The following is a 23,689-nucleotide window of genomic DNA, read 5'->3' as shown; positions in this document are numbered from 1 at the left end:
CGTGCTGCTACCGAAGAGAAAGATGCGGGATATATGGCTACTTTACAATCAGTAGCAACGCGTAGCGCACGAGAGAGGTATCTGGAGAAAAGGAGAGAAGAGAAACGTCCCTTCCGCAAGAAAAAGAGAGAAATGCAAAAGCGGGAGTGTGAAAAAATCGAGATGTACAGGAGCCAGAATGAAGTCCGAAAGTTCTACCAAAGAGTGAAACATCAAACAGATGGCTTTGGTACAGGCACATCCTCCTGTAGAGACCAGCAAGGTAATCTGGTAACAAATACAGATAGCGTGCTCAGGATATGGAAAAAACATTTTTTAAATCTGTTGGTATCAAATAGCATCGATGAGGTAAAGACAGCAATAAATCGGCTGAAGAATAATAAGACAGCAGGGGCCGATGGCTTACCAGCCGAGCTGTTCAACACCGGAGGCGACACGCTGATAAGGTGTATTCATCAGATAGTTAGCACTATCTGGCAGGAAGAACGAGTACCGGACGATTGGAACCTGAGTATCCTGTGCCCCGTCCACAAGAAGGGAGATAAGACTGTATGCTCTAACTATAGGGGCATAAGTCTACTCCCTATTGCCTACAAGATCGTGTCAGGGACATTGTGCGAACGACTAAAGCCTATGGTTAACGAGATAATTGGACCATACCAACGCGGCTTTAGACCTGGCAAGTCCACCATTGCCCAGATATTTACCCCTGCGGCAAATCCTGGAGAAAACCCAAGAGATGCAGATCGACATAAAACAGCATTCGACAGTCCCCTCCGATCAAAGGTATTCCATGCAATGTCTGAATTTGGTATTCCCGCAAATTTGGTATTCCCGCAATATGACTTTAACTGACACTAGGTCATCAGTTAAAATTGGAAAGAACCTCTCCGAACAGCTCAGTACCAAAAGAGGTTTCAGACAAGGAGACAGCCTTTAGTGTGACCTATTCAACATTTTTCTGAAAAAGGTAATACGAGGTGGAAGCATGTTACTTGCTTATGCTGATTACATATACATCATAAGACGATCAGTAAAGGAAGTAACTGATACCTTTAGGAAGGTCGAAGGAGAATCTGCGAAAGTGGCTCTGGCGGTAAACGGTGAAAAGACCAAATTGATGGTGTCGACGCGCAAGGCGTCCATAGAGCTCGGACCAACTGTGGAAATTACATTTTTGAGGTGGGTGTCATCTTGTCTTTAAGACAGATTTTCATTATTATTATTATTATTTTTTTTTTTTTTTGACAAAAATCAGTCAATTTTTTCGAAGTTTTGACTTTGACAGTTCAAAATTTTTTTAAACAGATTTTTTAAAATACTGTTTCGCTTAAAAACAAATTTATTAGGTTTTAAACACGCCTACAAAAATATGTGAAGAAACGCCCATTCGTTGACAAAAATCGGTAAATTTTTTCGAAGTTTTGACTTTGACAGTTCAAAATTTTTTTAAACAGATTTTTTTAAAATTCTTTTTCGCTTAAAAACAAGTTTATTAGGTTTTTAACACGAATACAAAAATATATGAAAATCGGCCCATTCGTTTGCGAGTTATCGTTCGATAGTGCTCGCTGCCGTTAGCCAATATTAATAAAATAAAAGTCTACCTTTTGGTACCAAATGTATTCATATCTACTCCTAAGGGGGTTAAATTTCTCTAACTAAGCTTGTTATGGATCTTATCGTGCTCTTTAAGAATAGCATCAAAAAAAGAGAAAAATGTATGATGTTGGTTTTCGAGGTCAATTCGGAGCAAAAGTTAGGTGAAAGTAAAATATTAGTATCAAATTAAATGATCTCTACATTGACCAAACTTAATTGAAATATTGAAAAAAACAAGGTTTTATGTTTGTTAAGTTTTTGGATTCATTATTGGGTATTTTAGTCATTTTTACATTTCAGAATTTTAAACATATCGTAGAGAAATTGTTTTATGTAAAATTTCAAAAATTCTGCTATTTTGAACCCTAAAAATACCGAATATTGGAGTGTGTGACAAAATCAAGGGGTGGAGCTACATATATCGAGAAATTTCTGAAGGTTGCTTATCTCCAGAATTTATCAAATGACAAATCCGACCGAAAATCGGGCGGTACCGCGTTTTATTGGGGCCTTAACAAAAAGTGGACCCAATCCAAAAGTCAAATTTTAGCGAATTTCATTGAAAGATGTGATCAAGACTCTTAAAATACCAGAAATCAGGGGGTAGCACTCTATGGGGGGCTATACGTAAAGTTAAACTCATGTTAATTTTTTTTACCACCCACAATAGTATGGAGGGTATACTAAGTTTGTTTCTCCGTTTGTAACGCATTGAAATATACATTTGCGCCCTTATAAAGTATATATGTGTATTCTTGAACAGGATAAAATTCTGAGTCGATATAGCCATGTCCGTCCGTCAGTTGTATTCACTCTAGCGTCCACAATAATTGATTGTCTTTTTTCCATAGGCAGGTCAAGTTCGAAGATGGTCTATATCGGCCCACGTTTTGGTATAGCCCCCATATAACGGTGCCTCCCGATTTTTTGGTATTTTGAGGATTTTAGCTAAAATTTTTAGCCGAACTACCTATAATTTGACATTTGAGGTCCCCGGTTGTCACAAAACATTTACACCAAAAATTGCCAACATAGGCCCACGTTTTGGTACAGCCCCCATATAACGGTACACTCCGATTTTCGGTATTTTGAGGATTTTAGCAACATTTTTTGACCGAGCTACCAGTGGTCGCAAAGTATTTCCACCAAAAGCTGTCAATATAGATCCATGTTTTCGCATAGCCCCCATATAACGATACTTCCCTAAGTAAAAATTCAGCTAGACTTTGATATCAACGAAATAGAACTCGATGACTGTCAGTTTTGTTGGTCAGTGTGTACTATGCTTTAACACGTTTTACTTGTTTATTATTTGTGTTGCTAAACTAACCTTTACAGAAATATTCGTATTGATATCTGCACAGTATTATTGTCCGCTCTTCCCATACAAGTCCGACCACGTGTGTTGGTACCGCAAAACGCTTTTACAAAAAGGGTATCGCAGGAAGCCAATTTACCACTACAATATGCAATATTTTTCAAAAAAAAAAAAAAAACGAAAGTAATTTAAGATGTGCTCTTTCATTTGAATGAAAGGTCTACTTAAAAATATTGGTATTTTCTTAAAAAATATATATATGAACAAGTAAGAAAGTATCACTCAGCTGTGCTGACGGAAATATACCCTCAGCCATTGAAAAAAAAAATCCAAGCCATACCCAGTTATTATGCCGTATATAAAATATGTGGATTTTGTATCACGAGTTTCTTTTAAAATCTGTATCTACCGTAATGTGGAATTTTTGAAAAAGTTTTAGAGTTATCTTGCACAATAGCTCTTTTAGTAGGTGCCGGTAGGGTTTTGGAGATTTTGGGTCATTACCTCAGGAAGTATTGACTTACTCCGAAAAAAATTGTACCCTTGTTAATGAGGCCGCTAGAACAACCTACTGATAAAAGAATCAAAACGATGCGAGAGGAGCTCCTAAACTTCACTTTTTCCGAATTTTGTGTGGGAGGTACCCGAAGGAGTGGACCGATATAGCCCCTGATACATGACTGGATAAAATAATATGACGTGCAAAGTCTGCATCAATCAGAAACTCCTGCGAGAATTATCTTGCGGATTTGCCATTTTGGTTGGTGCCGTCAATGTTTCTTGGAACTTTTAAGCCAATATCTCCGGAAGTATGGACTGGCGCAAGAAAAAACTTGTACCGTCGTGAAATCAAAACGATCCGAGAGGAGCTCTTAAACTTCACTTCAACAGAATTTTGTGTGGGAGGTATCCGAAGGAGTGGACCAATATATTCCATATTCGAACTCGATCGATATCTAGAAGGAATAATATGATGTGCAAAGTTTGGACCAAATCGATTGCTCCCTTCGAGAGTTATCGTTCACACCATTTTGCGGACAATTTGGTTGTATCAAAGTTCTAGCCTTAGGCTGAGGGTATAAAAATGACTTCTTTGGTCTGCCCTTAAAGGACCTGTTACTAATAATGATCGACCTATGATTTCGCAGGCAAAAACATGTAACGTGTGTCTATTTTATAATTTTCTTAACTTTTGTAGTTCGTCTAAAAACACGAAAGATTGTCTCCCTTTTTAGTGCTTAACTATTCGTAGAGGATCCTTTCAATTTTATCTCAGAACCTGGTATCAGGAAATGTCAAATGAATTTTGTGAGAATTCCAATTTCAGACATGCCTTGGAATACCTTTGCACGTTTAGGGATGTTGAAGGCTGCTTTCAAATTGACAAAGATAACATATGCGTCTATCTGCATTTCTTGGATATTCTACAGGATATGCCCCAAGGTAAATATCTGGTCGATGGCTGATTTACCAGATATAAGACCCTATTGATATGACCCACAAACGCACTATTTCGGGTACTATCATACAGGCAATACTGTGTCCACAATAAAGATGGGTTGACATGCAAATTTCTATTTTTTAATAATTCAGTCAAATCTTATTGGAATTTACAATATTGTGTTATGGAGTTGGGCACTCCCTATGATGTCAATATAAACACGGAGCGCCTGAACTAACCTTATGCGAAAGGAGCTTACATATGGGAAGTTTTTGTGGATTCTGAAACTACAATGTTCATAGATGAGAAAATCAAAAAAACCAAAAAAAAAAATCGCCGGAGGGCTTTTTAAATAAATCGATGTCAAAGTTCAAATTTTTAGGGTTTTTTAGATTTTCACGATTATGCTTGGATACCGCAAGTCTTATGGAAATGAGACTAAAGAAAATGTTTTTCTCACCTATGAACATTGTAGTTTCAGAATCCGCAAAAACTTTCCACTGTAAGCATCTTTCATTTAAAGTTAGTTTAGGGGTTAAAGTGCCTTTGGTATTTTTTTTTTATTTTCCTAATCCAAATTTTAATTTTTTGAATATATGTAAGTATAATAATAACAAACAACGTGTCACAATCACATAAAATAAATTTCATGGAAAACTAGTGCCCAGAGGAAGTGGTGTAGGATATTACATGGTCGGCACCGTCCGACTATAGCCTTCTCTTACTTGCTTGTTTTCAATACTAACTGACAGCATTTCAAAATTTGCTGATCGCTATGAATACCATGATTTCAATTGAATTTTCAATTGGCTTCAATCATACGAATGCTTATTATTCTTTTCCATTTGTGATTATTTAATGCTGATATCACCCCTTCTATTGGACGTCTAAAGTCATCGGGTATTATATGTCATGCGAATAACTTCAATTCCTTCCTATAAGGAATGTGGATACGTCAAACCTTATGGAATATTTGTGTGATTCACCTAAATTTGCACCTATGACAAGTCACTTGCACCTATGATTCAACTCATGATCTGTCATCGAACATTTGCTGGGAAGTGACTTGTCAGAGGTGGCAAATTGTGTTTTACATTCGAACTTACACAACTTTTCTGACCTGACCTTTGTATTACAACTAAAACAATACAAATTATTATTTCAATGTCATTATCAATGTTCTAAGAATACAAAAGAGAATAGCTTTAACGAATAGTTTCAATTTCCCCGAAATAAAGAAAAAATACACCCACAGTGTAAAGGGCATACAATACAGTCAGTTCTAGTGAGCAGAAATTTACTTAAGTTAACTTCCAGAGATATGCTTCATTACCTAATTTTTAGATGAATATTTCGTAGCTTTAGAATTCATAAACAGGACATACACCTAGAATTTTTCAGCTGCAGTAGTTGTATTTATAGAGGTCCAATTATTCTGGATTTACGATCCAGTTTACGGCGGATTTGTCATTATAAGTAATATTTGCTAACTAATTTCGCCAAGTAATAAGTCATTAAAACTAATTAATATCCTCTTGAGGATCTTAGATACAGATTTAGTTTTATTTGGTTCAAAAATATCAAGAATTTTTACACAGTTTCACAAGGGTTCTGCGTTGCATACTAACTTTTGCGATATAAATTTTGGTCTTTTGGGATTCGAACCCTACATTTTCTATTGAATGCAAATAGTTGCCCATTTTTCATTGTTATCAACGAAGACTACCTTCGTGTCTATCAAATAAAACTAATTGTTTGCAACTTTCAATAAGTTATAGTGCTTTTTATCCCAATACATTTTGATTTCAATGCTATTTCAATAATTACCCAAACCAAAACAATATAGATGGGGAACGTGTTTGCGGTGCCAACTCTAGCTCGAAAACTAATGAATCCATCGTCATATATGTATGTGTCGTCGTTGTACCGTCGTAATGGGGTAGCAACTGCAGCGTTTTACAACAAAAATCAAAGCAATTCGAGAGCAGGTCCTTAACTGAACTTTTTGTGTGGGAGGTACCCGAATGAGTGGACCGATTGAGTCCATATTGGAACCTCATCTAAGTCTGATAGAAATTTCACGATGTGTAAAGTATGGATCAAATCGATTACTTCCTTCAAGAGTTATCGTGCGCACAAATTGTCCGAACATTTTCGAACTTTTGTGGGGGAGGTACTGGAAGGAGTGGACCGATATAGCCCATCTTCGAACTTAAACTAATTTTGGACAAAATATTAAGAAAGCCAAATTTTGGACCGAATCGGTTGGTCGAGATTCGAGTGTTATCTTGCGCTCCAGCCAGCCAGATAGACAGGTAGACCGACGGATATGGCTAAATCAACTCCAAATTGTCTGAAACGGATTTCGTCCAAATATACTTGGGGTCTAAAACCATTATTTCGATGAGACACATTTTGTCCGTATGAATGTGTACATACCCTCGTTAGCATAAATACTGAGGGTATAATTAGGGTGGCCAGGATCCCAAGGCCTCACCCTAGCAACGTTGTTGAGTAATTGATGATAAACATTAGCGTTCAAAGCATCCCACTCTGGTTTAGTTTGTATGAGAAGGTGCGACAAAAATATTTCTATACAGCAAATCGGGTCGTAGTGTGTACGCAACAATGCAACCACAATTGGAAAATGTGGTCAAGACCCTCGAAATAGGTACACTCAGGAATATACTCACCAAGAAAGTCGAAGTGCTCTACGAAAATAATCCTCATTCGATTTGACTGAAGACATGTCATCTCATAAATAAGCTAAAACAACAGTTAACTAAGATATAACGCTAATTCCAGATGGCTTACAGGGTCTCTAGCAAAAACTTCATCACGCGATAACGCGGAAGTTCGACTCACGGCGGATCGGCCCTTTGGGGTTCTTGATATACTCACCAAGGCCTTTCTTCCCCAAGGTGAATTTTCCGTGCCCCAGACTTTCACCTCCATTTTGTTGCACAGTGTTATTTAAGGTTATTATTATGATAATTATTATTATTGTATCTAGTCTAGAACAACGTCTTAAATTTTTACTTGTGACTTTTGGTTTTAAGCAATTTTTAGGAAATATACCAATTCGGGAAGGAAGCTTTTTTAAGCTGGGTTCAAATAAAACTACGATTATGGGAATATTGGATAAATAAGACCAGATATCACTTGGAATTGATCAGAGCATAACAGATAAGAAAACACAAAATGAAAAAGTCCGTCCTAGGGTTCCCTCGACATGGGTGGAAATAGGAAAATTAATGCAGTGATGCCTATCCAAACAAACTGTTAAATACTAGTTTTTAATATAATAAAGTGCAGAATGGGACTATTTTGAACTCTTATTATACCCTCCACCATAAATTATGTATTTTCAAATCAAATTTCAGCTCTTTTGGTGCGATAGTGCGGTTACACCTTCAAAATACCGAAAATCGGGAGGTACTGCTCTATGGGGGCTATAAGAAGACGATTTCAGGTGGAAAGTTGTATACTCCCCACGAAGACTAAATACCAAATTTCAGCCATTTTGGTGGGATATTAAAGCTAACTCCTTCAAAATACCGAAAATCGGGAGGTACTGCCCTATGGAGGCTATATCAAAAAGTGGACCTGTACCGACCATTCTCTGTCGAAATATTTGATATCCCCAACAAAGACTTAATGCCAAATTTCAGACATTTCAGTTGCGTAATGCGGCAAAAACCTGCAAAATTACCGAAAATCGGGTGGTACCGTCCTATGGGGGCAATATCAAAAAGTGGACCTGTACCGACAATTCTCTGTCGGAATATTTTATACCATTTCCTAAAGACCAAATTCCAAAATTCAGCCATTTCAGTTTGATAATACGACTAAAATCATAAATATTGAAAAAAAATCGGGAGGTACCCTTCTATGGGACTTACACAAAAAATATATAAAAAACTACAAATTGACCAAATATATCAAAAATAAAAATAGCAAAATTGTCAATCCAAACCTATTCTTATCATAATTATGGATGAACATACAATAAAACATCGACTTTTATTTTCTGCATGACAAATCGTAATTTTTCCCACTGCGCATGGGTGCCACTATCGGGTGTTAATTGGCTTCCAAGGTATGTAAAGCTGGTCGACTGACCTATCGTCAAGATGGAAGTTGCCAAGGTTCACATCATGTAACTTCATGTAGTCTTAATAACATTTATCCGTAGTTGATATTTGTCTGCCTTGGTTTGCAAGTTTGCTTTGCATATGGTGTTCGGAAGAGGATATCAATAAACTGTCGTCAGCATATGTTAAATCGTTTAGTTACTCCATATTTACGGAGTGCCAGAGAATACCTCTGTTTGCTGGAGCATCTAAACTCAACCAGAGTAACTCAGCCATTGCAATCAAAAATATAAGAGGGGATAGAATGCATCCCTGTCGAACACCGTTCACAATATCTATTGGATCCGAAAATGTGCCATAATAAATGAATAACTCGACATTAAATTCTGGGTGTATTGCACTTTTAATATATTTACAACTTTATTGGGTACACACTTCCCATATTTTCTGATGATTTAAGGGGTCACAAGCATTAAGGGGTTATGGCCACTTGCAAATTTTACAAAATCCAAATTTTCTTATTGGTTCATTTTAAGGTACCGGTAAAATAGAATATGTTTCAAAAAATCGAATCGATCGGACTGAGAGATGAGCGTGAGAAAGGAAAATATCATTGTGATTTGTATCGATGTTTTAAACGCGATCTTCTCGTAATTTCATTTTTGAAAGCTGTGTTCACTATATGTATGCCGAATACGGCTGATAAAAACATAAAAAGCTTGTCCTTAATGGGTACTTTACACGGTAAATGTAAAAAACATACCGTGTAAAGTACCCATAAGCGAGACACTAATCACAACAACAGACACGTTTTAAAGAATGTTTTGACGAGTTTACGTTTCGCTTAAGGCCAAGTTTATCAGGTTTTTAATGATCCAACAAAGAAATATGCTGATCGGTTTATTCGTTTTCGAGCTACAGTGGGCACCGCAAACTGCTTTAGTAAAACCAGTGTTTGGTAGTCAGGCATGTGTCAGAACACTGTGCAATATTTTTCAACAATAAAATTCCAAAAGTAACTCAGAGGATGACCTTTCAGATAAAAAAAAAAATCTTCCTAAAAAGTTTGGTAGATTTCTTGTAAAAAATTCAAGAAAAATGTTTTTTTCGTGCCCAAGCAGAGGGCATAACCTTAATACATAGAAATGGAATATTAATGGGAAATATTTTAAGAATGATGAGTTAACGATGTTATTACCAGGGGAAGAAAGGGTTGGGCTGAAGACCACTGTAAACTGTTCTCTCCAGTTCGAATCGCTAACTATTGGCATTTAGTCTTCGTTAGGGATATAAAATATTCCCGCATAGAATGGCCTCTACAAGACCCCGTTTTGTTATAGCCCCATATAACTGCACCTCCCGATTTTGGGATTTTGAAGATTTTTGTCATATTATTCAATCAAACTGCAAAATACTGGCATTCAGTTCCTGCCAGAATTGTCAGTATATGTCTACGTAACGGTACCTCCCGAATTTGGGAATCTTGAAAGTTTTAACCACATTATTTAACGAAAAAGCTGGAATTTTGTATTAAATCTTCGTTGGAGTATAAAATATACCGGCCGAGAATTACCGATACAGGTCGACGTTTAGAACGGTGCCGCTTGATTTTTGGTATTTTTATGTTTCATCCACATCATCCAACCGAAATTGCTAAAATCTAAATTCAATCAATTCTATAGTGGGGGATATTAACGCCGTTTTCATTTCTTTCTATTTTGCAGTCACATTTTCTATCCAAATTCTACATTTCAGGTTTTAATTGTTTAACCCATTTAGTACTTGGTGTTCGATTTTTCGAACAGTAAAATCAATTTTTTCAAAAAAAAAAAATTTAGGAATGAAAAAGGTAAACTTTTAAACAAGTTTTTGTATATATATTAAGTCTGATCTGTCAGCAAATAAAAAAAATATCTTCCCTCGAAACTCCCCTCCCCCATTTTTGAAACCTATATTTATACCCTCAGCCTTTAGGCTAGAATATACACTTTGATACGACCAAAAATGTGCCTCATCGAAATAACGGTTTTAGACCCCAAGTATGTTTTGACGAAATTCGTTTCAGACAATTTGAAGTCGATTTAGCCATGTCCGTTTGTCCAAACTTAGTTAAAATTCGAAGATGGGCCACTCCCTACGGGTATCTCCCAAACAAAATTCGGATAAAGTGAAGTTGAAGAGCACATCTCGGATCGTTTTGAAATTTTTTAAAGTAGCATGTCCTTGCGGCTCCCTTTACAACGGTGCAATATTTTTCTTGCGAAAGTCCATACTTCTTGAGATATTGGCCTAAAAGCTCCAAGAAACTCTGACGACTCCAACCAAAATGGCAAAACCGCAAGATAATTCTCGCAGGGAGTTTCTGATTAGTGCAGACTTTGCACATCGTATTATTTCATCCAGTCATGCATCAGGATGGAATATGGACTATATCGCTCCACTCCCTTCGGGTATCTCCTGCACAAAATACGGATAAAGTGAAGTTTAAGAGCTCCTCTCGGATCGTTCCGATTTTTTTTTAGTAGGTAGTCTTTCCGGCTTCTTTTACCACGGTACAATTTTTATCTTGCGCAAGTCCATACTTCGTGAGATATTGGCCTAAAAGCTCCAAGAAACTCTGACGACTCCAACCAAAATGGCAAAGCCGCAAGATAATTCTCGCAGGGAGTTTCTGATTGCTGCAGACTTTGCACATCGTATTATTTCATCCAGTCATGTATCACGTTGGAATATGGACTATATCGGTCCACTACCTTCGGGTATCTCCCACACAAAATTCGGATAAAGTGAAGTTTAAGAGCTCCTCTCGGATAGTTTTGAATTTTTTTCAGTAGGTTGTCTTTGCGGCTCCCTTTACGATGATACAAATTTATTCTTGCGCAAGTCCATACTTCTTGAGATATTGGCCAAAAAGCTCTAAGAAACTCTGACGACTCCAACCAAAATGGCAAAGCCGCAGGGAGTTTCTGATTGGTGCAGACTTTGCACATCGCATTTTTTTATCCAGTCATTTATCACGTTGGAACTTGGACTATATCGGTCCACTCCCTTCGGGTATCTCCCGCACAAAATACGGATAAAGTGAAGTTTAAGAGCTCCTCTCGGATCGTTTTGAAACTTGTTTCAGTAAGTTGTCCTTGCGGCTACCTTTACGATGGTACAATTTTTTTCTTGCGCAAGTCCATACTTCCTGAGATATTGGCCTAAATGCTCCAAGAAACCCTGGCTGTACCAACCAAAATGGCAAAGCCGCAAGATAGTTATCGCAGGGAGTTTCTGATTGGTGCAGACTTTGCACATGGTATTATTTCATCAAGTCATGTATCAGGTTGGAATATGGACTAAATAGGTCCATGTGGATATGGACTATATAGGTATATGTGGGACGTACCCGATGTAGTGCATTGATATGGACTATATTCGAACTTAAACTTCACTTTATCCGTATTTTGTGCGGGAGATACCCGAAGGGAGTGGACTGATATAGTCCATGTTCCAACATGATAAATGACTGGATAAAAAAATGCCATGTGCAAAGTCTGCACCAATCAGAAACTCCCTGCGGCTTTGCCATTTTGGCTTGGAGCTTTTAGGCCAATATCTCACGAAGTATGGACTTGCGCAAGATAAAAATTGTACCGTCGTAAAGGAAGCCGCAAGGACTACCTACTAAAAAAATTGGAACGATCCGAGAGGAGCTCTTAAACTTTACTTTATCCGTATTTTGTGCAGGAGATACCCGAAGGGAGTGGAGCGATATAGTCCATATTCCATCCTGATACATGACTGGATGAAATAATACGATGTGCAAAGTCTGCACCAATCAGAAACTCCCTGCGAGAATTATCTTGCGGTTTTGCCATTTTGGTTGGAGTCGTCAGAGTTTCTTGGAGCTTTTAGGCCAATATCTCAAGAAGTATGGACTTTCGCAAGAAAAATATTGCACCGTTGTAAAGGGAGCCGCAAGGACATGCTACTTTAAAAAATTTCAAAACGATCCGAGATGTGCTCTTCAACTTCACTTTATCCGAATTTTGTTTGGGAGATACCCGTAGGGAGTGGCCCATCTTCGAATTTTAACTAAGTTTGGACAAACGGACATGGCTAAATCGACTTCAAATTGTCTGAAACGAATTTCGTCAAAACATACTTGGGGTCTAAAACCGTTATTTCGATGAGGCACATTTTTGGTCGTATCAAAGTGTATATTCTAGCCTAAAGGCTGAGGGTATAAATATAGGTTTCAAAAATGGGGGAGGGGAGTTTCGAGGGAAGATATTTTTTTTATTTGCTGACAGATCAGACTTAATATATATACAAAAACTTGTTTAAAAGTTTACCTTTTTCATTCCTAAATTTTTTTTTTTTTTTGAAAAAATTGATTTTACTGTTCGAAAAATCGAACACCAAGTACTAAATGGGTTAAACAATTAAAACCTGAAATGTAGAATTTGGATAGAAAATGTGACTGCAAAATAGAAAGAAATGAAAACGGCGTTAATATCCCCCACTATAGAATTGATTGAATTTAGATTTTAGCAATTTCGGTTGGATGATGTGGATGAAACATAAAAATACCAAAAATCAAGCGGCACCGTTCTAAACGTCGACCTGTATCGGTAATTCTCGGCCGGTATATTTTATACTCCAACGAAGATTTAATACAAAATTCCAGCTTTTTCGTTAAATAATGTGGTTAAAACTTTCAAGATTCCCAAATTCGGGAGGTACCGTTACGTAGACATATACTGACAATTCTGGCAGGAACTGAATGCCAGTATTTTGCAGTTTGATTGAATAATATGACAAAAATCTTCAAAATCCCAAAATCGGGAGGTGCAGTTATATGGGGCTATAACAAAACGGGGTCTTGTAGAGGCCATTCTATGCGGGAATATTTTATATCCCTAACGAAGACTAAATGCCAATAGTTAGCGATTCGAACTGGAGAGAACAGTTTACAGTGGTCTTCAGCCCAACCCTTTCTTCCCCTGGTAATAACATCGTTAACTCATCATTCTTAAAATATTTCCCATTAATATTCCATTTCCATGTATTAAGGTTATGCCCTCTGCTTGGGCACGAAAAAAACATTTTTCTTGAATTTTTTACAAGAAATCTACCAAACTTTTTAGGAAGATTTTTTTTTTATCTGAAAGGTCATCCTCTGAGTTACTTTTGGAATTTTATTGTTGAAAAATATTGCACAGTGTTCTGACACATGCCTGACTACCAAACACTGGTTTTACTAAAGCAGTTTGCGGTGCCCACTGTAGCTCGAAAACGAATAAACCGATCAGCATATTTCTTTGTTGGATCATTAAAAACCTGATAAACTTGGCCTTAAGCGAAACGTAAACTCGTCAAAACATTCTTTAAAACGTGTCTGTTGTTGTGATTAGTGTCTCGCTTATGGGTACTTTACACGGTATGTTTTTTACATTTACCGTGTAAAGTACCCATTAAGGACAAGCTTTTTATGTTTTTATCAGCCGTATTCGGCATACATATAGTGAACACAGCTTTCAAAAATGAAATTACGAGAAGATCGCGTTTAAAACATCGATACAAATCACAATGATATTTTCCTTTCTCACGCTCATCTCTCAGTCCGATCGATTCGATTTTTTGAAACATATTCTATTTTACCGGTACCTTAAAATGAACCAATAAGAAAATTTGGATTTTGTAAAATTTGCAAGTGGCCATAACCCCTTAATGAAATCGAAAAGCAAACTTGGAAAAGCGGCAGGAGCAGGTACCTGAAATGTTTAAATCAAAACCCCACAGAAACGCTCAGAAAAATTTCCCGAATGGATGCAGGGAACAGTTGTAAAAGTACCAAAAAAAGGCTTAACCTCGGATTGCAATCATGTTGCTATCCACACCACTCAATGTTTTCTGTCAGATTATACCCCAACGAATTTAGAGCAAAATCGAACCCACACTTTGCAAGTTACAAGCCAGATTCAGATCACAATATTCATGTGTTGACCACATTGCGTCGCTTCGTGTAATTAAGCCCTACAAGCCAAAATGGCAAAGCCGCAGGGAGTTTCTGATTGGTGCAGACTTTGCACATGGCATTTTTTTATCCAGTCATTTATCATGTTGGAACATGGACTATATCGGTCCACTCCCTTCGGGTATCTCCCGCACAAAATACGGATAAAGTGAAGTTTAAGAGCTCCTCTCGGATCGTTTTGAAATTTGTTTCAGTAAGTTGTCCTTGCGGCTACCTTTACGACGGTACAATTTTTTTCTTGCGCAAGTCCATACTTCCTGAGATATTGCCCTAAAAGCTCCAAGAAATCCTCACTGTACCAACCAAAATGGCAAAGCCGCAAGATAATTCTCGCAGGGAGTTTCTGATTGGTGCAGACTTTGCAGATCGTATTATTTCATCCAGTCATGTATCAGGTTGGAATATGGACTATATTGGTCCACTCCCTTCGGGTATCTCCAAAACAAAATTCGGATAAAGTGAAGTTGAAGAGCACCTCTCGGATCGTTTTGAATTTTTTTCAGTAGCATGTCCTTGCGGCTCCCTTTACAACGGTGCAATAGTTTTCTTGCGAAAGTCCATACTTCTTGAGATATTGACCTAAAAGCTCCAAGAAACTCTGACGACTCCAACCAAAATGGCAAAACCGCAAGATAATTCTCGCAGGGAGTTTCTGATTAGTGCAGACTTTGCACATCGTATTATTTCATCCAGTGATGCATCAGGATGGAATATGGACTATATCGCTCCACTCCCTTCGGGTATCTCCTGCACAAAATACGGATAAAGTGAAGTTTAAGAGCTCCTCTCGGATCGTTCCGATTTTTTTTTTTAGTAGGTAGTCTTTCCGGCTTCTTTTACCACGGTACAATTTTTATCTTGCGCAAGTCCATACTTCGTGAGATATTGGCCTAAAAGCTCCAAGAAACTCTGACGACTCCAACCAAAATGGCAAAGCCGCAAGATAATTCTCGCAGGGAGTTTCTGATTGCTGCAGACTTTGCACATCGTATTATTTCATCCAGTCATGTATCACGTTGGAATATGGACTATATCGGTCCACTACCTTCGGGTATCTCCCACACAAAATTCGGATAAAGTGAAGTTTAAGAGCTCCTCTCGGATAGTTTTGAATTTTTTTCAGTAGGTTGTCTTTGCGGCTCCCTTTACGATGATACAAATTTATTCTTGCGCAAGTCCATACTTCTTGAGATATTGGCCAAAAAGCTCCAAGAAACTCTGACGACTCCAACCAAAATGGCAAAGCCGCAGGGAGTTTCTGATTGGTGCAGACTTTGCACATCGCATTTTTTTATCCAGTCATTTATCACGTTGGAACTTGGACTATATCGGTCCACTCCCTTCGGGTATCTCCCGCACAAAATACGGATAAAGTGAAGTTTAAGAGCTCCTCTCGGATCGTTTTGAAACTTGTTTCAGTAAGTTGTCCTTGCGGCTACCTTTACGATGGTACAATTTTTTCTTGCGCAAGTCCATACTTCCTGAGATATTGGCCTAAAAGCTCCAAGAAACCCTGGCTGTACCAACCAAAATGGCAAAGCCGCAAGATAATTCTCGCAGGGAGTTTCTGATTGCTGCAGACTTTGCACATCGTATTATTTCATCCAGTCATGTATCACGTTGGAATATGGACTAAATAGGTCCATGTGGATATGGACTATATAGGTTTATGTGGGACGTACCCGATGTAGTGCATTGATATGGACTATATTCGAACTTAACCTCTGTTCAAAGTATGAACCAAATCGGTTTCTCCCTTACAGAGTTATTATGTGAAAAAGTTTTCCGAACATTTTCGGACTTTTGTGGTTCATCTTCGAACTTAAACTAAGTTTGGACAAAATATTACGAATGTTCGAGAGTTATCATGTGCTCCAGCCAGACAGACAGACGGACGGACAGACGGACATTGCTTAATCTACTTCAAATTGTTTGAAACGGATTTCGTCCAAACATTCTTGGGGTCTAAAACCATTATTTCGATGAGGCACACTTTGCCCGTATGTAAGCGTACATACTAGGGTTATGAATTGTTTACCAACTCGTCTCCCTGTATGATATTTGGACGAGTTTTTACCTAAGATTATATAAAAACTTAATTATAGGGAGATTCGATAAAAAAATTTCACACAAAGTCCTTTGAAAATTGTTCTTTATGAGCTTTTTTTGACAATCTTTTAAGGTTACTATGAGCTGATATATGTAACACCATACGACACGAACATTATTAACTATATTTTGACACGGCAGCGTGATAGAAGACCATAAATAAGAAGACACGTGTCCCGACGTTTTTCCCTATCACTTCAACTTTCGCGGTTATGGTCCCCCAAAGACCTGAGGCTTTGATGTCAAAAGGGATCATTTTGTCAGGCACATACCCTCCAAACCGCTTGGAATTTAGAATTTCGCTTGTAGCTCTCGTCCTAAAGATAAATAATTGTGAACACATAAAATCCATTCAACGTCATCTTCAAGGTCAAATTTGCATTATATTTTATTCTCGGATTTTAGTCTGCAGATGTCAAATCGATCAAAATTGAAGCAAACAACCAAGTTGTAAAATGTTCCTTATATCTCAATAAACAACTTTCTAAAACAGACGAACTCTGTACAAACGGTTCTTAATGGCCAAAATAGCTAAACAAATGCGATTTTTATCTTCTTTTCTTGGTTTCCGCTCCATAGATACTAAACCGTTCAAAATTCAAGAAAACAATCAACCACAAAGATATCAGCAAACAACTTTCTAGAACATTCGATATGTCTATGACGATTCTTTAATGCGAAAATAGCCAAAAACTTTTGAAAATATTAGATTTTTTATACATTTTTCTCCTATTCTGGTCCACAGATACCGAACCGCCCAAAAATTAAGGATACAGTCAACTACAAAAATGTACCTAAGATTTCAATAAACAACTTTCTGTGCTGTAACCACCATTACATTTATGTAGAGTCCACTGTACACACACAAACCTTTTTACACGACAATTATGAACATCAACATTTATTTGATCTAATTTTGAATACACAAAAAATCATGGTATTTCTACTTAGAAAATAAAAAAAAAAAAAACATTTGCATAATCGTCGTGCATTTAACACGTGCGGAATTTCGCTGAATATTTCTAGTCTGCTGCTATTCAATCAAATTATTGGAAACAAAATGTTCGAATTAATTAATTTTCATAATGCCACCACACAGGGATATCATCAATGAAATTTGCAAATAATTCGATTTGAATAGAAAATCAAATATGACATTGTCTTTTTTCTTCGAGTGTATACAACAAACATAAACGGAATGTTTATCATGGACAACAAATGAACAGATGGTCAGTAGTATTTAGAGACCGCCACAGAATAGACAGACGCTTGGTTAGCAAAGGAGCAAAAACAAAAAAAAAAGAAAACAAAAACTAAGAAGTACAACGAGGCAAAACAAACTAAAAGCCACCATAAAAAGAATAACAAATTGTCTATTACATTAAAAAAATCAAATCTGATTAGAGAAAGCTGGAAAATTGTTTAGAAATATTGCGTCGTTGTTTGCGTGAGAATTTGTGATGTGATTTTTGTTTTGTTTTAAAGTTAGTTTCTGTTTCCGGCAAAACAAACGTTCTATCAAAATGACGGCACCTAGAAATTTGTCGAAATATTTAATGATGGTTCGTCCAAATTATGATAACAAAAGGAAAGAACCAAGTAAGTGGTGATATTCGGGATAAGAAAAAAAAACTAAAATTAAAAGTAGAACAATAGTACATTTGTTAATAATAATAACCCAAACCAATAAACAGCTTTGTGTCATGCGATATTTTATGCTTTATGGGGTTTCCCTCGCCGTTTCTTGTAAACGCTAATACTAAAAAAATAACAACAACGAGAAGGTCATTACAACGTCATAAACATAAGTTCAAAGACAATTATGAAACGGAAATTTCATTTTCTAAACCCCGCCACTCTCGGACATATGTGACATAAAATAAATATTTAATGATTGTACCTAAAAAGTTTTAGTCATTTGGAAAAGAAGTTTATGGATGGCTACCAAACAATAAAGGAACAAATTGGAAACCAAATCAAAGTTTATAAATAAAAATAAAAAACAATTTTAATCAAATTTATTAAAGTAAACATCTACAAAACTGTATGTGTATGCCGGGAAATAAATAAAAAAAACCAAACATGGTTTTGAATCACGTTATAGAAACAAGCTATAAGTTTATTATCGGCACACTAGACTGTTCCGCAAAATTGTCCTCAATGTACACTAAAACAGCAGCGGGCCAACTAACGACGGGAACTACAAATTATGGCAACTAATTAATAATCTCTCCGAAAAAATAGAACACTGAACAATAATATTCTATTCTGAAAACAAATATTTCATGAACAACTTACGGGGGTTTCACGATACCTTTCTGGCCTAACAATTAAAACGCGAATATTTACCATCAAAAATAGTTTTATTGTCTTCTAGGGATAACCCCTTATAGCCCTAGTTGTGCTGGCCAAAAGAGCTCAATTTTCATAATTTTTTCTGAGAAAACTACCAATATTTTAAGGTACACATCTTAACCTACCTTTGGAATTTTTGTTGTTGAAAAATATTGCACAGTTTTGTGGTAAATGGCTACGTGCGAAAACCCATTTTTTGTAAAAGCGTTTTGCGGTGCCAACGCGTGCTCGAAAACGGATCTTCATATATTTTGGTGCGCGTTTTAAGAACCAAACACGAACAGACCGAAGAGATATTTTTTACGAGCGCTTAGAAGAAACATATGACCGTTGCCCTGCCCATGACATTAAAATCATTCTAGGCGATTTTAATGCCAAAATTTGAAAGGAGAATATCTTTGGCCCAACAGTCGGGAAATTCAGTCTCCACAGTGAAACATCTGACAAAGGTATGAGGCTGATAGACTTTGCAGCTGCAAAAAACATGGTAGTTAGCAGTACCAGATTTAATCATATCGATATTCATAAGGGCACCTGGCTGTCTCCGTTTAAAGAACAAGTAATCAAGTTGATCATGTTGCGATAGATGGAAGACATACATCGAGCGTGTTGTATGTACGATCGTTCCGAGGCGCAAATATTGATTCGGACCACTACCTTGTTGCAGCAAAGGTACGTACCAGATTAAACGTAGCAAACAAGGTGCGAACAGACACAACACGGAAGTTAGACATCGGTAAGCTGCAATCACAACAGATAGCCACAGCATATTCCACTCAACTGGCCCAACTGCTTAATCAAAGCACTCCTCGTCCCGAAAACATATCAGGACAATGGCAAAACATTGCCCATTCCATGCAAACAGCCGCAAAATTCATACTTGGATTCCAGAGACCTCCACAAAGGAATTCATGGTATGACCACGAGTGTCGTGCTGCTACCGAAGAGAAAAATGCGGCATATAGAGCTACTTTACAATCAGTAGCAATGCGTAGCGCACGAGAGAGATATCGGAGAAAAGGAAAGAAGAGAAACGTCTTTTCTGCAAGAAAAATAGGGAAATGGAAATCGGGAGTGTAATAAAATCGAGATGTACAGGAGCCAGAATGAAATCCGAAAATTCTACCAAAGAGTGAAACATCACTCAAATGGCTTTGGTACAGACACATGCTCCTGTAGAGACCAGCAAGGTAATCTGGTTACTGATACAGATAGTGTGCTACGGATATGGATATGTTGGTATCCAATAGTAGCGAAGTCGACGAAGATACCACAGATCCAATCCCAGAAGATGGTATTGAATGTATACCACCCGGCCAAGATGAGGTAAAAACAGCAATCAACCGGCTGAAGAATAATGAAGCAGCAGGAGCCGATGGCTTACCAGCCGAGCTGTTTAAAACCGGAGGCGACGCGCTGATATGGTGTATACATCAGCTAGTTAGCACCATCTGGCAGGAAGAGCGCATACCCGACGATTGGAACCTGAGCATCCTGTGTCCCGTCCACAAGAAAGGATATAAGACCGTATGCTCCAACTATAGGGGCATAAGTCTTCTCCCTATTGCCTATAAGATAGTCTCAGGGATATTGTGCGAACGACTAAGCCAGTGGTCAACGAAATAATTGGACCATACCAATGTGGCTTTAGACCTGGCAAGTCCACCATTGACCAGATATTTACCTTGCGGCAAATCCTTGAGAAGACCCAAGAGATGCAAATCGACACATATCACCTTTTTATCGATTATAAAGCAGCATTCGACAGTCCCCTCCGATCAAAGGTATTCCACGCAATGTCTGAGTTTGGTATCCCCGCAAAGTTCACCCGGCTTTGTAAGATGACTTTAACTGACACTAGGTCATCAGTTAAAATTGGAAAGAACCTCTCCGAACAGTTCACTACCAAAAGAGGTTTCAGACAAGGAGACAGCCTTTCGTGTGACCTATTCAACATTTTGCTGGAAAAGGTAATACGAGATGCAAATGTCAAGAGAAATGACACAATTTACACCAATAGTCACATGTTACTTGCTTATGCTGATGACATAGACATCATAGGACGATTAGTAAAGGAAGTAACTGATACCTTTAGGAAGGTCGAAGGAGAATCTGTGGGTCTGGCGGTAAACGGCGAAAAGACCAAATTGATGGTGTCGACGCGCAAAGCGTCCATAGAACTCGGGCTAACTGTGGAAGTTGGTACCTATAATTTTGAGGTAGTTAAAGACTTCGTCTACACCATAAACACAACAAAAAAAATCAGTTGTGAAACAAGAAGAATTGTATTGGCCAACAGATGCTACTATGGTTTAAATAAGCAATTTAAAAACAAAGCCGAAACATAGGTACTAGTGCATGCAGATAAGGCAGTGCTTAGTGTGTTTGAGAGGAAAATTCTTCGAAAGATCTACGGGCCGATTTGCGTTGACGGTGAATATCGACGTCGTATAAACCACGAGCTATATCAGCTATACAAAGACATGAATATAGTTAAACGTATCGAGATGCAACGATTGCGTTGGCTAGGCCATATCATAAGAATGAGCGATGATGAACCCGCTAAAAAGGCGTATGAATACATGTCAATTGGCGGTGCACGCAGAATCGGGAGGCCTAAGCTTCGATGGGGCCTACAAGTTGATGAAGAAATGAAAAGACGCGGTATTCCAAAAAGCGAAGCGAAAAACAGAGAGAATTGGAGATCTTTTCTTAGTTCCGTCTATAGAACAAATGTTCTGTAATGGGCCAGCTAAGTAAGTAAGTAATAATCTTGTCTTTAAGCGAGACAGAATTTTCTAAAATCTATTTTAACAAAAATAGTGGCCTGTAAAAGTCAAAATTTCGATTTCAACGAAAAAAACTAACCTATTTTTGACCGAGAATTAAAAAAAGCAGTCTCGCTTAAAGACAAGGTTTTTATGTTTTATGTATTTAATAAGCTCACCAAAATACACGAAGATCGCTCTATCCGTTTTCGAGCTATCGTTCGCACCGACTTCAAAAATGTCATTTCGAGAAAAACGCGTTTTAAGTTTTTATTTCGGTTTACATGAATAACAAATGTATTTTTGGTAAAATTACAAGGAGGCATGTATTCCTTGTCCATACAGGAGCTCTTCCGCCGACGAAGCAGCATGTACAATGGACATTTGATGTTGCCTTCGCAACATTCTTCCTTCACGAGTGCACTCGGCCGCACGTCTCTCTGCCAGTGCAATTCGTGCTTGGTCGATTTTTTTAGCATATTAGTGTGCGTTTTGTCCACAGCTCACTCCGATCAAGCTAAAAGAAAATAACAATGATTTTGTACCTTCGTTAAAAAGACCAATCGCAATGTAAGCTGCTAAATTTACAACGAGTGCTCCACTTGAAAGGGTTTTGGGGCAAATTTTCCAAATAAGTTGATTGAAACTTTCGTTGCTATTTTGCTTGAAGCCGCGGACGCATCTTTAGAGTAAAGACTCGTTACTTAGATCGTTTTATATAAGTCTAATAGTATCCAAAACATTTGATGGAAGTGGTCTGTAGACGTGTATGAAAGCCTCTTTTCTTGCCCTAGCCCGTTGATATGAAAAAGTAATGATCAAATGTCGCACATATTGCCTCATGCATATCGTGAATTGAATTCGAATGTCGTCGAATTGCAATCTCTTTCGTTGACACTTACTAATTGGCAAAAAGATAATGAATGAGCGGGTTTATAATATGAAAACGCCCATTCACAGGTACAATACTTTTATACCTCCAGTTTCCATCATGATTTATACACTTTTTCGTATGCTCAAACCAATTGTTTAAGCATTTTTTCTATTCCGATTAAACATATTTTTTAACGCTTCAACAGCATCTTCTTGACGAAAATCGTTGACCACGATTTTTTTTATTGATGTGCGGGAAACAAATGAAGTCATTGGGTGCCAAGTCAAGGCTGTACGGTGGATGACGCATCAATTCCACGTTTTGTGAGGTCATTAGGCGCTGCTATGTGATGTGTGAAAAGCTCGCATTGTTATGGTGGATAATAATTCGTCTTCTCTTGTCCATTTTTTTTTTTTAATTTCTCCGAAGACTTCATGTAAACAAATTGTGGTGTACCACTCAGAATTGACCAACCAACTACATTCTTCAAGCGGAGCAGTCGTCACAAGAGAAGTTTTGCTGAAGAAACACGGGAGCATTTGTTCCATGAAGAACTATTATTTGATTTGGCTCGTCTTCGGAGACCCACACGGTCGATTAATGTTTTATTTCGAGCTCGTAAGCATTTTTCACCTGTGACGATCTTATAAAGGTCTCTTTAAGCACCGAGATCGTATTTTTGCTATTTGTTTTTTTTTTTTTTTGCTCCAATCAACACGAGCCTTTTTTGAGCGCCTGAATCTAACGAGAAAACCCATTCTCGCGACCAGGTGTTCATGCAACATCGAATGTTAGTTGGTGGAAGAAGTACCCCAGGATGCCTCTATTGCACGATATATAATATGCCGATCCGTTTACGTAAGGCTTAATTTTTTCTGGCAAAACGGCTGTTTCTGGACAACCCTCACGACACTTGTTTTTAGCGAGTGTCGCCCAGGTTTTCATAGTTCTATAGGATTATCCTTTATCTACCAAAAAAGATTTAGTTTGATCGATGCACTCTTGTCGTGAATAATTATCGGACGAAAGTGTTCACAAGTAAATTCAATTTTCTGTTCCTATGTCAAACTGTGCTGAGTATCTGTAGGCTAAAAACTTTCAAA

General features: G+C 37.7%; 1 protein-coding gene across 12 annotated transcripts in view; it reads left to right on the top strand.

Annotated features, from left to right (window-relative positions):
• Window positions 1–23,689, top strand: part of LOC141398634 (voltage-gated potassium channel subunit beta-2-like) — a 726,071-nt gene that overhangs the window by 349,634 nt on the left and 352,748 nt on the right. The window contains exon 1 of one of the 12 annotated variants that reach the window (XM_073976103.1): window positions 17,822–18,188. The exons of the other annotated variants lie outside the window; for them this stretch is intronic. Coding sequence (XP_073832204.1) covers window positions 18,113–18,188 — 76 coding nt within the window. The 5' untranslated portion in view covers window positions 17,822–18,112. Of the gene's footprint in view, window positions 1–17,821; window positions 18,189–23,689 lie in introns of those variants that run through there. 12 annotated transcript variants of the gene reach the window in all.

Source organism: Musca autumnalis, unplaced genomic scaffold (genome assembly GCF_047663935.1).
Source record: "Musca autumnalis isolate F117 unplaced genomic scaffold, ASM4766393v1 scaffold_3, whole genome shotgun sequence".
Lineage (NCBI taxonomy): Eukaryota > Metazoa > Arthropoda > Insecta > Diptera > Muscidae > Musca > Musca autumnalis.
Note: the sequence above shows the minus strand (reverse complement) of the source record. Positions and strands in the feature narration are given on the sequence as shown.